This window comes from Homarus americanus, unplaced genomic scaffold (genome assembly GCF_018991925.1).
Source record: "Homarus americanus isolate GMGI-L3 unplaced genomic scaffold, GMGI_Hamer_2.0 scaffold367, whole genome shotgun sequence".
NCBI classification, from domain to species: domain Eukaryota; kingdom Metazoa; phylum Arthropoda; class Malacostraca; order Decapoda; family Nephropidae; genus Homarus; species Homarus americanus.
Genome location: NW_024743709.1, coordinates 2,171,921 through 2,190,211, shown reverse-complemented (window position 1 = coordinate 2,190,211; position 18,291 = coordinate 2,171,921). Strand labels below are relative to the sequence as shown.

Below are 18,291 nucleotides of genomic sequence, written 5' to 3'. Positions count from 1 at the left end.
TTGGGATCATTGAAAAGCTCTCTGATCTGAGGGCCATAAAAATTCCTGCATTCAGCTTTGCCTCACTGACTTTTGGAAATTTTCTTTCAGAAAATTGAAAGCCTGGCTTTTTGTCCAGTGCCTTTACAAACTTTTTGAACAGACCGAGCTTGATGTGCAGTGGCGGAAGAAGAATGTTCTCTTGATTCACCAGAGCATGGGCAACAACATTGTGAGAACCTGGGTAAGTCCACTTCTTGCAGGCCAGTCGTTGCATGTAGTGCTGCTTGTCTGCTCGACTATCCCACAGACAGAGGAAACAATGGAAACTTGGTGTAACCACCTTGTAAGCCCAGCACCATGGACACAACCTGTGGAAAAACAGATTAAAATATGTTTAGCTGAATAGTTTTATTATTAAAAATAATAACACTTCATAATATGACAGTATGTCGGCAGACATATTACCTATTAGAAAAACTGTCAACAAAATATCAATTTTTGAAAGCTCAACTGTTTTTGGTTTATTAAATTACCTTCAAGTCTCCACAGATCTTCCAATTGTGGTCTTTATACTTCAGAGCAGTTAACAGATACTCCATGTTGTTGTAGTTCTCATCCATCTGCACTGAATGCCCCACCAGAACAGACCCGACCTGGTTTCCATTGAACAACACAGCTTTCAAGCTTCTTTTTGATGAGTCAATGAAGAGCCGCCACTCTGATATATTGTATGATATTCCCATAGCTGCAATGAGTCCACTGATATTGTTGCAATACACCAGACAGTTTCTTGTCAAAACTGAAGAACTTGCGAAATTCCTTGTCACGGTTACGGTACCAGGCAAATGTTGTTCCTGGTGCTAAGACATTGTGTTCACAAACCGTGATCCTAGTAGTTGAGCTGACTCCTTAGACAAGCACAAGTCTCTTGTTAAATCATTCAACTCAGCTTGACTGAAGGGGTATGGGCTCTTTGCAGAAGCTGTGGGCAAGTATGTACTAGAAGCGTCAGTCTCTTCTATGTCTTCATCGATATCATGATCGTCATCGAGTATCATGTCCTATAGTTTTCTGGTGGAGTTGGAATTGGTATTCCTGGTCCGTGAGGAACTGGTTTGATGGCTGAGGGTACATCTGGATACTTAACATGATGTTTGTTCTTCCTGTTTATACCTGAAATGTGAACGAAGGATTTAGTATCAAGATAGCATAACATATTAACTTACAGATATATTTAGAATGCATGAACATACTGCATTTGATATATTAGTATTGATGTATTAGTGTAATCGCTTATAATTCATATATGTATCAATGTCATATTAAGGTTAAGTTAATATTAGATTCAGTCTCTCGTTGTCAATATATCCGATCAATAAGAAAAGAAAATCAAATTCACTCGTTCGAAAGCTGTCACAAGTTGAAGCCAGATTGATATCCATAAAAAGGATTATGTTTCAGAACTTTAATTATTTACGTATACAGATATATAAAAAATAAGACAAATATAACCAGATAATCCAAAACACACTGTAACCAGGCCAAACCTAACCACATTTAACCAAATCTGCCCAAACTACCCGCGTGAGGAACCAAAAAATTAGTGTCTTTTTACAGCAGTTTTCACTCGTCTTACTGTAGCAGGACACCAAGGAAGTAAATGTGATGAGGGAGGTAATAGTTCTCGAGGGAAGAAGACCAAGGGGTACATGAGAGGGCAGCTGATGACTAATGATCCGTCAATAGAGACAACAGATGGTAATAGGAGCTGTGGTGGTGATGTGTGTCGGGGGAACAGGAGTCTTGTTATAATGGCAGCTATTACTATTAATAATCTCATTGCCCAGCATCTTAACTCTCCCAACCTAAGTCACTATCCTAATCCCAGTTCTGCAGTCCGTAGCTTTACGGTAAGAAATAGTGAACACTTGGGTCTACCAATCCGTACTTCTTTACCAGATAACAAACCCAAACATTCCTTTGTACATCATCAGAGAGAGGAAATGAAAGTGACCCAAGATATCTTTTATTTTTTTCAAATATTAAAGCATCAAATGAATTAGACTTGAAGATTCTGGAATCGCTAATCGTCGCAGGATATCTTTTGCCAAAACATTTTATTTGTGCTCACTGTAGTTGATCTGGACCTCGATGTTGTTAAGAGGCAGATCAGAAAGACTATCTTCCAAACCACCCACCCACCCACCCTCCTACTCCACAGTTGATGAGGCAGCCTCCTTCACAGGTAATAAGTCAGACCCCACTCCAGTAATGGCTCAACCCCCCCCCCCCTCCAAATTTATTGTTCAGCCCCCATTCCGCAGTTAATGATTCAGTCCCCGCTTCACAGTTAATGACTCAGCCCCACTCTGTAGTTGATGACTCAGCTCCCACTCCCCAGGTGATTACTCAGCCCCAAATACCCCCACTCCACACAGTTATTAACTCAGCCCCACTCCCTCATTACACAGTTGACGACTCAGTGAATCCCCACTTCTCCCACTGTACAGGTAATGACTCCGCACCCATTCCTCACCCCACCATTAATTACTCAGCCCCCACTCCCCCCACTACAGCTTATGACTTAAGTCTCCACTCGTCCCACTCCACCATTAATGACTCAGCCCCCACTCCCCTTACTCCAGCTAATGAATTATTCTCCACTCGTTCCACTCTACAGTTAATGACTCAGCCCCAATTCTTCCACGCTACAGTTAATGATTAAGTCCCCACTCTACAGATAATGATTAAGTCCCCACTCTACAGATAATGACTCAGCCCCCTCCACTCCACAGTTTATGACTCATCCCCATCTCCCCCACCACAGCTAAATAACTCAGCCCCCAACTCCCCTCACCCCACAGTTAATGACAGACCCCACTTCACAGTTGATGACGCAACCACCACTCTACAGCTGACTCAGCCCCCACTCACCCACTGCACAGCTGATGATTCAGCCCCCACTCTACAGTTGACATATCAGCCCCCTACCACACCACACAGTTGATGACTTGATGACTCAGCCCCCACTCCACAGTCCTGGCCCTCAGCCAGCGCAACACTAACTCCGTAAACTCATCACTCACCCAGCAGTCAGCCACAAGTAACAAGAAAGCAAATCACTTTTAAAAGGCTGTATTTATATCTTAACTAAAGCTTAATCAATACCAACATACATTTATATACACTATACACATGGTCTTCACAAGCTTCATGCATGGATACGGTAAATAAACGCGTCAATTCAATCGATGTTGAACCGTTGTCCATCAGTGTATTTACAGTATACAGCCATTCACTAGCAGGGCGGCAAGTGTTAACAAGGTCACGCCAGGTCAAGGGTCACTGGTTACTCATACTTGACCTCATAATGTTCCCCTCACGATACTGTACACAGGATCTTTTATGGTTCACTTACACTTATTTATGTCACTCGTTAAACCTCAATAACACAGGATGGCTTTAACTTGTTTAGACCAACCTCGCTATAACGATGTATACGCAGCGTCACGAGTCGAGCTGCATCACTGGTGGATCAGTGGCACTACAACATTCCTCAGTGGTGGATCAGTGGCGCTACAACATTCCTCAGTGGTGGACAAGTGGCACTACAACATTCCTCAGTGATGGACAAGTGGCACTACAACATTCCTCAGTGGTGGATTAGTGGCACTAAAACATTCCTCAGTGGTGGATCAGTGGCACTACAACATTCCTCAGTGGTGGATCAGTGGCGCTACAACATTCCTCAGTGGTGGACAAGTGGCACTACAACATTCCTCAGTGATGGACAAGTGGCACTACAACATTCCTCAGTGGTGGATTAGTGGCACTAAAACATTCCTCAGTGGTGGATCAGTGGCGCTACAACATTCCTCAGTGGTGGACAAGTGGCAATACAACATTCTTCAGTGATGGATAAGTGGCACTACAACATTCCTCAGTGGTGGACAAGTAGCACTACAACATTCCTCAGTGATGGATCAGTGGCACTACAAGACAACACAAATCCCTCTATCATGGTAATATTCCAATCACGATTTTTGGGTAAAGTATTTTTGCAGGAAGGCGAACATCATATATTGCGGTAAAGGTATTGCAGGGTGAACCAATCCTCCCAGCTCTCAGATTGATAAGATAAATATGGTAAAATATGCTCCCCCTAGCCTCTTACACCGCCATGCCTGTCATTCCAGCCGACGGTGGACGCCACGCTTATTTTATTCAGTCACGGGGCCGAGCTTATCATCCTAGATAGGGGGGGGGGGAAGCGTCTTTACCTTATCCTGAGTCGAAGACGTTCATGAATGGAAGGAGAGACCCAATATTATGCCCTGATACCTGACATAAGGCTGTGTGCGTCACCCGAAACAGATGGAAGGGTAGAATGTTAAAAAAAATACGCCATAGGTACTTCAACAACAACTTATGTACATCCCTGTAATTGGGTTGACTGAACATGTACAAATTGATCAACTCTCTCACTCTAGCAACAGTAAAGGCTTCACTAGTGTTCTCCGCCTCACGGTGGTCTAGTGCCCACAATGGACACAGTCCCCTGGAGTCATCATCCTGTCAGGGAATCAGCTCCTCAAACAAAGGATCTGATCACGTTAATAATTCCCAGTTGTTACTTCGTATTTGTATGTTGTTGTTGTTGTTGATAGGGGCCATAAATATATACGATACAATGCGTTTTAGTAATAAAAGTAAAGTTTATTATTTCCTTATACATATACGTGTGTGTGTGTGTGTGTGTGTGACTTACGTTTATTGTTTTAGATCAAACTAGGGAGAGGTCAGCACTATTTGTTTCTCATTACTCTACGAAAAACCATCAAATTCTTCACATATTTCAACAACACAATATATCATCGGTAATATTCCTCTCTCAGACGGTGACAGGTGGCTTGACTCTTATTGTGGTTTTATAGTTTTCCCTCATTTTATAGTCAAGTTCATAAAGACAGGTCAATCTTGGTGCTATTCTTAGATATTGGTGTGTGAGACGCACTCCTGGGCCGGCCGCCCACAACGAAGGGTGTGGAGACGATAAGCGGCTCCTCAGGGTGCTCTTGTAGGAGGTATGGGGCAAGTTAAGCGTCCATGTTGACTTTACTGTAGGAAGATGGGAAGACTGTAATAGGACTTATACTTGTGTGTGATAATCATATTTTTTTTATTATGTTTTCCTTTTTATTTCCTCTTTACTTCTATCGTTCATTTTGTTGCTTCCTTTTTTTCCTCCTCTTCCTTTTCCTCTACTATGTTCCTTGTTAATTTCTTGTGTTAATTTTTTCTCCTTTCCTGCTTTTCTTGTTCGTTATCTCTCTCTTCTTTTTCTTCCCTTTCCTCCCCCACTGTTTCTCCCATACTAATTATCATCCTCCTATCGTTCTCACTCCATTTTCTCCTTCCTTCCCTCTTAATTATCCATCTTTCCCCTCAGTCTACCTTACCTTCCCATCCCCTCTGTCCTCTCTCATTACCCCTCACTCTCTCACTCCTCTCCATCCCCATAACAGAGTGCCGTCACCCGTCAAAAAATTACTCAAATTACAGAAGACTTTACACAGAGGGCGAGGTTGATCTTGAAGTAATCAGAGCTGAGACAACACACGAGGAAGATGGACAACTGGTTATTTTACCGGAGTTATGAGAATATAAACTTCTTGTAGAGTTAGTTTCATTGTTGGGTTTTTAGAAGTCTGTGAAAAGCTATACTGTATATCTGTCTGGCGGTAGAAATATATATGTGAAAAGCTATATATCTGTATTTGAGTGTAGAAATACATATAAATGAAAAGTTATATAATCTATGTGGCTAAAAATCTTTGTATTTAAAACTATATTGTATACATCTGCTTATGTATCTAAAAATTTATATTTATTTATGTAAAAAAAACATAATAAACATACCTGTAAAAATCTTTCCCTGCAAAAATATCCATTTATTGCGATCTGTAAAAAGCTGGTGTATATATCCATCTGCTTGTGATAAGGTATGTCTCAGTATCCAGACGGCTATATATGTTCAGTATGTATCCATTATCCAGGTGAAGGGTGTCCTTCAGGCGTCTCCATCCATCATCCATCCACTCCTTTGTGTGAACAGAGAGAAGCTCGGGAAGCAGCCATCCCCCTGGACTCCCCTCCCACCTGGTACGATGTTCTCCGTAAACTTCCTGACCTCTCGTACGTCTATGGGAAAGGGTCGCGGAAAGGGGACGTGATTGCTGCCCGTATCATCATTCGGTATGACTTTGCTTGGGAGATTGGTATCCTCGCATCCCCTGGGCAACGCTCTTGTGCATTATGCAGAAGACCCGACAGCAGCACCCTTATCCACTACCTCCTAAGATGTCCCCACACACAACGCTTCCGTGACGCCTGCTGGACCACCACTCCACGACCCCCTGACGGAGACACGATGATCCTCCCCATACTGGCCAGATATTTTGTAAATAATATTGATTATGTGTTAAAGTAATATCCTTCCTTCCTTAGGCTTTAGTGAGCTCCTTTATAATATTTATACTGTATATACTTGTCACACCTGCCAGATGCTTCTGGTGTCATTGTACAGGGGTACCTAGTGACAGCACTAGGATCCCGCTTCCTCTATCAAGGAATAAACAATTGAAATTGAAAATTGAATCCTTTGTGTGAATTAAATCTAAGCGCGGACAACGGGTAGTTACTGTGTACTCAACCTGTGAGCAGGGGCGTAGAAATGATTACAGAACTGAGGTTACTGTGTGTGTGTGTGTGAGTGAGTGTAAAGTATTATTACATGACCAAATTACACCCAGGAAGCGGAGCTCTTTAAATAAACACGGGAGCCCAACCAGCCATCACAGTTCATTACCTCACTCACTACTACATCATCACCCTCAGACAACACCCCGACACAGTCAACTACTTATACACGCAACATTAAATACCATCATGCAGGCTACCACACTGCTGCCACACAACATAGTGGGCTACCACACTGCTGTCACGTAACATAGGCTACCACACTACTGCCACATAACATAGTGGGCTACCACACTGCTGCCACGTAACATAGGCTACCACACTGCTGTCACGCAACATAGTAGGCTACCACACTGCTGTCACGCAACATAGTAGGCTACCACACTGCTGTCACCATAACATAGGCTACCAAACTGCTGCCACGCAACATAGTGGGCTACCACACTGCTGCCACGTAACATAGGCTACCACACTGCTGCCACGTAACATAGTAGGCTACCATACTGCTGTCACGCAACATAGTAGGCTACCACACTGCTGCCACGTAACATAGGCTACCACACTGCTGTCACGTAACATAGTAGGCTACCACACTGCTGTCACCATAACATAGGCTACCACACTTCTGTCACGCAACATAGTAGGTTACCACACTGCTGCCACGCAACATAGTAGGCTACCACAGTGCTGTCACGTAACATAGGCTACCACACTGCTGTCACGTAACAAAGTAGGCCACCACACTGCTGTCACGCAACATAGTAGGCTACCACACTGTTGTCACGTAACATAGTAGGCTACCACACTGCTGTCACGTAACATAGTAGGCTACCACACTGCTGTCACGTAACATAGTAGGCTACCACACTGCTGTCACGCAACATAGTAGGCTACCACACTGCTGTCACGTAACATAGTAGGCTACCACACTGCTGTCACGCAACATAGTAGGCTACCACACTGCTGTCACGTAACATAGTAGGCTACCACACTGCTGTCACGCAACATAGTAGGCTACCACACTGTTGTCACGTAACATAGTAGGCTACCACACTGCTGTCACGTAACATAGTAGGCTACCACACTGCTGTCACGTAACATAGTAGGCTACCACACTGCTGTCACGCAACATAGTAGGCTACCATACTGCTGTCACTCAATATAGTAGGCTACCACACTGTTGTCACGTAACATAGTAGGCTACCACACTGCTGTCACGTAACATAGTAGGCTACCATACTACTGTCACGTAGCACAGAAGGCTACCATACTGCTGTCACATAACAAAATACACGTAATTCGCTCTAACATTTATCTTTACGTTTTTGTGTGAGACAATATGACACAATGGAATAAGAATTTTGACAACCCCACCGAGACAACAGTAAGTCGCTTTGTTTATTTTGAAAATCATACTTTTTTGAGCGCTGAACATTATAACCTGTGTGCTGTCTCGCTGCCTGCACGGTGATTTACAGCGATGGTTCATATTTGTATACACTCTAAACACTGACAAGGACGCGACATAAAACTAGGAAGATTCCCAGCTCTGAGGACCTCGACCGTGATCCTCCTCCCACTTTGTCCTGGCGTTGTTTCCACTCTAAGGACTGCACACAGGGAGGGGAGTCTCTTTGGTGAGATCCTTTCTCTCTCATCACTGTGGACGGGATATCTTTTTGTATAGCGATATTCGTGTCTGTCTCTTTATCTGTCTTTATTTAATTAGTGTATTTTGACACACACACACACACACACACACACACACACACACACACTTGTATATCATTTGTAAACCAAGAGACCCATTCCACAATTATGTAATTGTATATTTTCAGCCTTCCGGCTGCCATGCTCATTCAATAAACCATTAATTATTATTTTTATTATTATTACACACACACACACACACACACGATGCATCATACGTGGTGTGTAGTGGTGGCCAGCGTGTAAATCTTCCCTACCTCAGGACTGTACCAAGTGGTGGGCGTGTAGGACAATAGTATATATGTTAGTAAGTCATATGTCAGTGATATATTATGCTTGTATGATCATTTATGTTTGCTGAGGCATTACTGTCATGAAAAGGAAAGTTATGGCTATATTACCTTCTGGATAAGAGTCTGTTAGAGCTAAATTTACCCCTGGAATATACTACTGTTGATATATAAATATTTGTTGACTTCCTAGATCTCTTTTAGTATTTCATTTTTCTATGGGCGAGTTTTACCCAAGTTGAAGTGTGATCCATGAGTCCATTGTGTATCTGTATTAACAAATAAAAATACATATACGGAAAAACATATATATTATTGACTTTAAAGGTATATTTACTTTTATTATGGATATATTCAACTTTATCTCGCCTTGGACTTCCCCGGCCATCACAAGATCAAGCGAACCTAATTTGTATTATTCCTGATGTACTTAAATAGTTAGGCACATTAAATTTTAGTTCAGAGAGAAAACGTATTTTTGGCCAAAAATCCTAATTTTTTGTCATTTTCGGCCAAAAATGGATTTTGTTCAAAATTTCAGTATAGGTACTCCTGAATGTGCTGCTTAGATCTGTTAACCAAAATTTGATATCTTGATTATAACTTGTTCAAATGGCTTTTAGAAAAATGTTCAAATGATTTTTTAGAATAGGTATATATATATATATATATATATATATATATATATATATATATATATATATATATATATATATTTATTGAAACATGCAAACATTTCTATAAATTTGGGGGCCCACTGATGAGTTTGGCCTGGGGCCCACAAGTAGGTAAATCCGGCCCTTTCGCTATTGCTGTCCCCTCAGTTCACATTCACGTTAGTTTCTTGGTTTTCAGGAACATCTGGGTCTGCAGTGCTGGTGTCTGTGATGGCACCCAGGCCGACGCCCACACCAGGTGGTCCCAGGCTCTCCCGGGCCCCTACGCCAGGTGTGTTGAGGGATAGGCTGAGGGCTGCATAAACCTAATCTCTAAAATTAAAATTGGTTACAGAAAAATGTCACACTACTTAACCTAACTTGTTGCTTGTTTGGGGATTTCTGGAATCTAATGCTAGCCTGACCTGATCTGACTTAATGCAACCTAACCAAAGTCACTGTAAATTTCTTTTCAAACATTGACTGATAAAAGTTACAGCAGAGTATAATATTTAAAGAATTATTATTATTACATATCCAGTGTAGAGTGTTGTCATCAGCTTAGAACACAACATGAATCTTTTAGTGTTGTTCTTTCCCCCAGGCATCCAGACATTGGTGGTGTTGCCTGGTGGGGACCTGCTGGTTGGGGACCTGGGTGGTTCACTGCGGGCCTACCGTCAGCTTCCAGATGTGAAGGAAGATGGGCGACCTGTATGTGCTGGCCCCCCTCGTGCCCACGGAACTGTCAAGTATACACACCCAAAGGATCCCACCAGACCGCTCCTCGCCCAGGTACAACACTTACGTATATGGTGGGAGTTAACTTATGGTCTTTATAAAGTATGGCTGTCTTAATATGGGGATGTGTATTGTTGTGTATTAAAGCTTGTAAGCATCAGTCTCTTCCCACCAGGTTTTTCATCAGTTATGCCCTCTCTCTCTCTCTCTCTCTCTCTTTCCATCATCTAGCAAGGGTGTCAAACTCATTTGCCAAGGCGGGCCAGATTTATTATGAGTACACAGTATGCGGGCCAAGTAACATAATTATGAGCACTTCGCAATCACCTCTTAGGTGAGTATTACGACAAAATAAGAAAGGTGGATTTAGTCTGCCCTCGTGTGAAACCCTTAAAAACAAACAAATCAAGTGTTTACTTACCTTGATCAATCTTATTGTTTGCTACTGCTGCTTCCTGATAATTGGCCTCTTGGTATGGACCAGTGCATCAAAGTTTGGCACTAACGACTGAGCTGTAGCAACCTTCAGTGTTGAATTAAGGTGCACCTCAGTAAGTTGAGACCGAGGCCGAGACTTGTTCAAGTTCATCACAGAAAAGAGTTGTTCACAGACATATGTACTTCCGAACATTGACATAATCTTTGAGGCAAAATATTTAATCCCGGGATAATTTGGTCCAAAATATTGATAAAATGTGCCAACATCAACACTCGAAAACTTGTTCCTCAACACAGACTCACATTGGAGCTCATTGGTGATGTTGATTGAGTATATTGTTCTAGGAGACAGCGGACTATTTTATTCAGCTGAGGGATACACTCGCTATTTAGTTTTGGCCCCTCAAGGTGAGGCTGGAGCAGCAAATGGGCCGCATGCAGGAGTGTGTCGGGCCGCATGTTTGACGCCCCTGCGCATAGTTGATGAGTAATTAGCATTGAAAAATGTCAGTAAAATATTTCAAGGGTCATTTTGGCCACTAATTACTCTGCAATCGAATCGTGGACCACATATTCATAATCAGCAAGCTCAGGAGTACCCATACTGTGATTTTCAGCAAAATCTAATTTTTGGCTTAAAACCACAAAAAATGTAAGTCTTATACCCTACAAAATTTTTGACCCAAATATAATTTTTTCTCAGAATTGAAATTTAAGGGGTTTAACTAATTAAGTACTTTCAGAAGAACACACAAACCCTAAATCACACCTTGGAAACCTATAGTTATTCTACATATTCTAATCCTTCTGACCTTCGCCAGTGACCTTAATTATTATTTCTCACAGCCTCAATACTTTCCTCTCATTATCTCTGTAACAGCTATGGTCACTGGACGTTGGGGCCACTGTGACATCGGTCAGTGTGGTTGGGCGGGAAGTGGTCTTGGGAACCATTAACTCTGAGATGTTCCAGGTTCACCTCCCAGCTCCCACCACCCACCAACCCTCTTCCAGAGTCCTGCCTCTCTATAAGACAAATGGATGTATGAGAAAAGCAAATAACTCTGGCAACAGTGAATCAGTGGGCAGTAAAAACACAGATAAAAAAAATAACAAAAGACTATCAAGATTATCTGACCGTCTTCAGGAGATCAGACTGGATGTGATGCCACTTGAGGCCCATCTTCTGTCAACCTGTCATTCAGAACCCATTTATGATGTCACTTTTCCCAGGTGAGTAACACAGGAGAATAGATTGTTATATATATACTGTACTAAGTGATCTTGTACTGATGATCCTTCACTGAAAGATATTGTAAATTAAGGGATTTAGAAAATTCATAAAAATTGCCTCTGGAGCATAATAAATAATCTTAGAAAAATACAATATGTAATTCTGTAGCAGAAACTATAAAAAGGGATATTTATTAGCAAAATATATTACCTGTACTTGAATGTATGGTTTTTGGCCTCGGCTTGTCCCACAGTACCAATAGTGAAATATTTAAGGACATAAAAATACTGTACTGTATTGACAAATTTAAGTGGAATACCCAGTTTTGCCAAAAACCCCTTTCCCTTCAGGTTGGACAGTAAGGCTTTTAAGGGATTGCCAAAGAATATGGCATGATCCTACGGGACTCCTGAGGGCTGAGGAGGAGGCTTTGCATTGATGTATCCTCTTTTAGGGGTGTGGGTGAACTGGTGGTGAGCGCGGGTGTAGGGGGCATACGTGTGTGGAATGTCAGGTCCTTGGAGGAGGTGCTGAGGGTGGAGTTGCCCGGCCTTGTGTGCTGTTGCTGCTCCGTCACCCCCACACTCAACACAATTGTCACAGGTAGTGTTGTACACACACAGTGGGCATGTACAGTACTCAATAATACACACTCATAGGAAAGCACAACTATATAATTGGGCAGACAGTGTTATGTTGCTAAGATTTATGACCATGCACATAGAAACTCCTTTGCACATTCCTGCAATATGAATACTGTACATAGGCCCAGATATGTACACAACCTATTGTATTTGTAACTTCCACCCCATACACACACCATCTTGCTCTCCCTGCTTTTGTATTCACTTGACCCAGCAGTATATCGGTACTTTATATCCCTCATAAATGTTCACTTACTATTTAGTGCACTCACCTTAAAACCCCTTCTTATGGATGTGTCTTAGTCTAGGCAGGTACATCTTCCTTATTGATCAGCAGAATTAATAATGCCTATGTCAGCATCCTGAAAACACACACTGCATTCCCATCTGAAGCCTCCTCGGGTCTCTGCACTTTTCTGCAACTCTCTCTCTCTCTCTCTCTCTCCTGATTAATTACTGTACTTGGAATGCTCTCAATTATTTGTACTTAACTTGACACCACTACTCCTCCACATGTGCACTCCAGTACCTTCTCTAATGATTAACTGCACTGGTACTGTACCTGGCTCTGTATTTATACTGTACTTGTGTCACACCTACACATGACTCCTCCCCCCCCCCCCTCAGATTGACCGATAACTGTACTTTTGCCTTTGTTAGCATGGGTGTGCATGAACATGCTTATACATTTGTACAGTCAAAGACAAAAGTCATGTCGCGGTTTTGTCCGAAGATTGCGGTAAATATAACTCGTGAAACATTATGAGAGCCCTACCACAAGGCAGAGCGCACCAAAAGTGATAGACCTTCAGCATAAGTTTTCACCAAATTTCACGACACGACTTTTGTCTTTGACTATACATATATGATATATTTATGGCCAAAACCTCTGTATCAGGGTGGAGTGATGGGCGGCTACGAGGGCTGGGGGCAGAGAGCGGGCAGGTGGTGTGGACAGTGGATGACGCTCATCATGGTGGAGTGAACACAGTCATCACGCTCAGAGACGGCCACATCATCTCCGGAGGTCGTGATGGGCGGGTGAGACGCTATGGGGATTTAATATAACCCTGGTTTTGTGTGTGTGTGTTTATTTCTTTTTAATGTGTGTCAAGTCTTGGTTGATGAATGAAGATACACTGCTGTCTGTTGAACTTACTGATAATGTAAAGAAATATGAATGAACAGTTATACAGTGGGACAGTGATGAGACAGTGGCAAGATTAAGTTTAAACTGAAGGTGAGACACTTATGAAGTAGTGGTGAGAAATACTTATGGAGGAGAAATGCATGATGAGACAGATTATTCTAAGTAGGATATAATAATAATAATAATAATAATAATAATAATAATAATAATAATAATAAACGGTTTATTAATAGAGTTGCAGCCGGTGGCTGAAAATATACAAACTTACATTTGATTTAGACAAAATGATATGCGTTGAATACATTTACAGGGCTGTACAGTACATAAATCAGGGGTTGTTTATTATTTTAACAGTAGATGGGATGGTGCTGTTCTTATATCTATCAGTGCGGGCTCTTATGGGCTGAATTTTGTTGTAGTGGCGGACTGCGCGAGGTGGGCGGGGGATTGCCGGTGGCAGGAGGTGGCGATGATGAGGATGGTGCAGTAGTCCACTGCCAATCCTTGCTAGTGCTTGGTGGTGGAGGTCACTGAGGGATGGTATTTCCAGGGTGGAGAGAGCGTTGTTGTAGCCGGAGTAGTCTGCGCCGAGCATGATTCTGCAGGCCCTCTTCTGTACCTTCTGTGTATGAGATAAGGGATGAGATGGGGGGATGAAATTTTATCATAAAATAAGTCTGTAGTAGAAAGATTTAGGATGATAACAGTTAGACCACAACTTGTATGGGCAGGTTAGGAAGTGTGCAGTATACCCTCACTCTGCACCAATTACTGTACCTAATTCTCTGAACTTGTGGCAGGTGAGAGTGTGGGTAGTGGAGGGGTTAGGGGTGCGTATGGAGGCCTCACAGAAGGAGCACCGCGGAGAAGTGACACATCTGGCCCTCTCCTCCTCTGAGAAGCGGGTCCTTTCATGCAGTGGTGATGGTTCCTCTATCCTCTGGCAGCTGCCGTAAGTATTTGTTTTTTCTGTCTTAGAAACCACAAGGCCTCCGATACCATGGAACAAGTATCCACTATACTGCCCTTTAGTGTGATCACTCAATTCTAGGGGTAATCAACTTACGGTCACTGCCACCATACCACAGGACAGTATGTGTAGTGTTCTTTAGGTAACTGACAGAGCAATCCAGGCACTGTGAGTTCATGTTTTTCATGAGAGTTGAGAGTGCTAGGAAAGGCGAAACACTAAACAAAAATTTAACTACTTTATTTCTTAATATATAAAAAATATTGCATTCGGTCACAATACAAAACTAGTTGACCTTCCGCAAGCCATTATTAAGGTCACTACACCACAAAAATAGCAGACCTTCTCCAAATAATTAATTAAAGTCTTCTCTCTCCATAATAAAATCATTGACCACCTTACCTAGGTCATTCCTTCCCCAATATCACCCACAATATCCAATAGCACAGACACACCCAATAGCATCTGATTAAGGAACATTCAATAATATCCACCATACACACAGATACTTCAGCTCATTCTTAGCACCGAGGTACACACTAGGTACACGTTTCACACCCTACTCTTGTTAGGTGGATGAAATCCTTCCCAGGCATTCATACCAGGACTGTTTCTGCGTCTGGTATCATTAGGTCGCTTAGAGTGGCGGCCGTGAGCACCTCAAACAGCACCAGCATTTCTTCACATCCAGGGTGTTGAAGTGTGAGATGTCCAGATATCCATAGTGGAGGTTGTATAGTGGCCATAAGCATTACCCACAACACCAGGTGGGTTCCTCAAAGTAGAACAGTGGATGATTGGCCAAACATTCTCTCCGACCTCACTGGTCTTCCTCCACTCACAGGTGTGTACACCTGCGTGTATGAGAAGCCGAGCGTCACGGAGGACGATGGGGTAGCGTCTCACCCTGACTAGGCCTACTGGTGCCAATGCTTAAATTTCTCCGTCACTTTATTCTGGCCCTCACACATACACTCTCTTATTATTGCGAATTTATGCCTTATAGTTACGTACCTTAATTCTAAATTACATACTACAGTAAGTGTCTGGTTTGTCAGGTTCAGGCAAATTACTTTGGCTATCTCATTACCTCGAAGCTTTAGCGGAGGCCGGTTTAGGCGCCAGACCAAACAAAAACCTTAGTTCTTGGCTTGGGTATACAGTATAAATTTCACTTACTCCCATGTATGGCTCATTCCCCCACACTCTGCAACTGTTCAACACGTTCATAAGATTATCGAATCACTGCACTTTTGTGGTTATTTGTCACATGGGTTAACAATGTGTATTAAGCTCATACTGAGGTACGCAAGATATTTTCCCTGGAGTATATTTTATGGGTCAATTCCAACACTTCACATACGTCCGATACATTTATCCTTTCCCAGATCAGTGTCTCAAATATTTTTACCCGATACCCGAGGCAGCTATGTTTACTAATCGTACACAGACGTAAATACCACAATCTTCAGCCACGGTCACACTTATTCACTATATTGTAATACACTAATCCGTATCAATTGGGCCTTCCCAATCATCATATAGGTACCTTGAGTTCTCCTAAATTGCTATCAGTATACATACTGTACTTAAGATTATATGTACGGATCCTGGTATAGTTCATATAAAACATACAGCATACGAATTACCCCTCTCAAATGTTTAATGTTTTCTGTAACACTTCCCACTAACACAGTGAGTTTGAATGTTATGTAGCTGTAATGTGAATCAGAAGAAATTATAGACAGTACACCACAACCATCGTATAGGTTCTCACTATCTGTGGTTTTAATACAAGGAGGAGGTGGGTACTGTCATGACCAGAAACAACCATCTTTATATAAATACTTGACTAAATAGTGTTCCTCTTGATGTACAGTACAGTATATGTGACTGGCTACCATTTACTTGCATACAAGTAAACTATAACTAACTGTTAAATCCATAATTATAACAGTGAAAAAAAAAATTTTCTCTCTTCATTGTGTATTAAATACAATACTTTACTGTATACTATATACATCTGTTAATGAAAAATGAAATATAAAAACCAAGAGTGAAGAACACAAACAACTGTAAATCTGTTAGTTTAGGAAATGCTATGTGAGAACAAATGGAGATATGAATATTGAAGATATATTTTATGGGACTGAAATTTAAGCATCTATGACAAGACACTGTTACAGGGAACTGGAACGAGTATATAAACTGACAGCCCACACGGTGTTCCTTGGTGGGACTGTACTGACCAGTGGGGAGATGGCCACTGTGGGCAGCGATGGGTCTGTACTGGTGTGGGACCACGAGGATGGAGCCCTGCTGGCGGACCTGCCAGCTTCCACCAGACCCATCACCACCATCACCTCCACCACTGATGACTCTACATTGGTCACGGCGGGGGAAGACGCTGTTGTCAAGGTGAGGCAGACTAATACTGAGAAATACTCACTATTGTTCAACCTGAGAAGTACTTGAAGGTGTCCCTGGGGACGCCACTGCCTCTGGGAGGATCCCTGGGGGGCACTGCCGTCCCTGAGTGGGCTCATGGTGACACCACCACCCCTGGGAGGGTCCCTGGGGGTGCTGCCACCCCTGAGTGGGACACTGGGAATGCAACCACCCCTGGGGACCCTTCGTAGGGTCCCTGGGGGCGTGGTTGCTCTTGGGAAAATTTTCTTGGGGGACCCTGAGATGGTGCCTGGGGGTGCCGCTGGCCCTGGGACGGTCACTGGGATGGTCCCTGGGGACATCGCCGCTCCTGGGAGAGTCCCTGAAGGTCTCACCGTCCTTGGGAGGTGTCACTGGAAGTGCCGCCGTTCCCGGGAGGGTCCCTCGGACCGCCGCCGTTCCCGGGAGGGTCCCTCGGACCACCGCCGCCCCTGGGAGGGTCCCTGGTGCTGCCACTGGAAGGGTCCCTGAGGGCACCGCTGACACTGGGAGGGTCCCTGGGGGTGCTGCCACCTCTAGAATGGTGTGTCTCTATCCCATTCCTAGACTTTTCACCACTGTCAAGACGTGGTTCCCCCTCTTAGTCCGGATCTTCAAGGGTTCACTGTAATTTGCTGTACGTTTATTTTAGTACAGTATTTGAGAATAATTTTGTTACTTTTTACTTTTAGTACTTAAGTACTTTATAAATGAGATACTTTTTACTTCTACTTGAGTAATTTGAACTTTGGATACTTTTACTTCTTCTTGAGTAACATTTTGTCAATGTAACAATACTTTTACTAAAGTAACAAAGTCCTATACTTTTTACAACTCGGTCATAATTTCAGGTCTGGAACTGGAACAAAGGTCGTGTGACTCATGAAGGTCGGGGTCACAGCGGCGCCATCACCAAAGTTAGTCTCTCTCCTGAAGGTGATGTGCTGGTATCTGTTGGTAAGGATGGCGCTTTACTTTTCTGGAAGATACCTTAGGCAATATGTATTTATCTACAATCACTGTCAGGCAGCTGTTGTAAGGCATCGACCATGTCATTGTGTCAAGACTCAAGACCAGGAAAGTCATTAAAATTGTTGGCTGGGGACTGATCTTTTGACAGCTATTCCATCCATTACAATGGTCACTTTAAAAATAGCAGAAATAACTCATCCTTAAAAGACAGGAGGTCTTGTTTAGAACAATGTCTCGGTAACAATAATTTTTGTACCTCGACTGTCTGGCCATCTTCTTGGCTTTCAGGATCAACTCTCACACATGTTTGGTCTGTAG

General features: G+C 42.7%; 1 protein-coding gene across 1 annotated transcript; it reads left to right on the top strand.

Annotated features, from left to right (window-relative positions):
- The first annotated feature begins 946 nt into the window (after positions 1-946).
- LOC121877438 (cilia- and flagella-associated protein 52-like) lies at positions 947-18,291 on the top strand. The gene is made up of 10 exons (XM_042383202.1): positions 947-974; positions 9,597-9,689; positions 10,002-10,192; positions 11,457-11,809; positions 12,161-12,168; positions 13,353-13,495; positions 14,405-14,556; positions 16,761-16,992; positions 17,853-17,918; positions 18,262-18,291. Exons 1-10 carry the CDS (start codon positions 947-949, stop codon positions 18,289-18,291), a joined length of 1,296 nt encoding a protein of 431 aa, XP_042239136.1.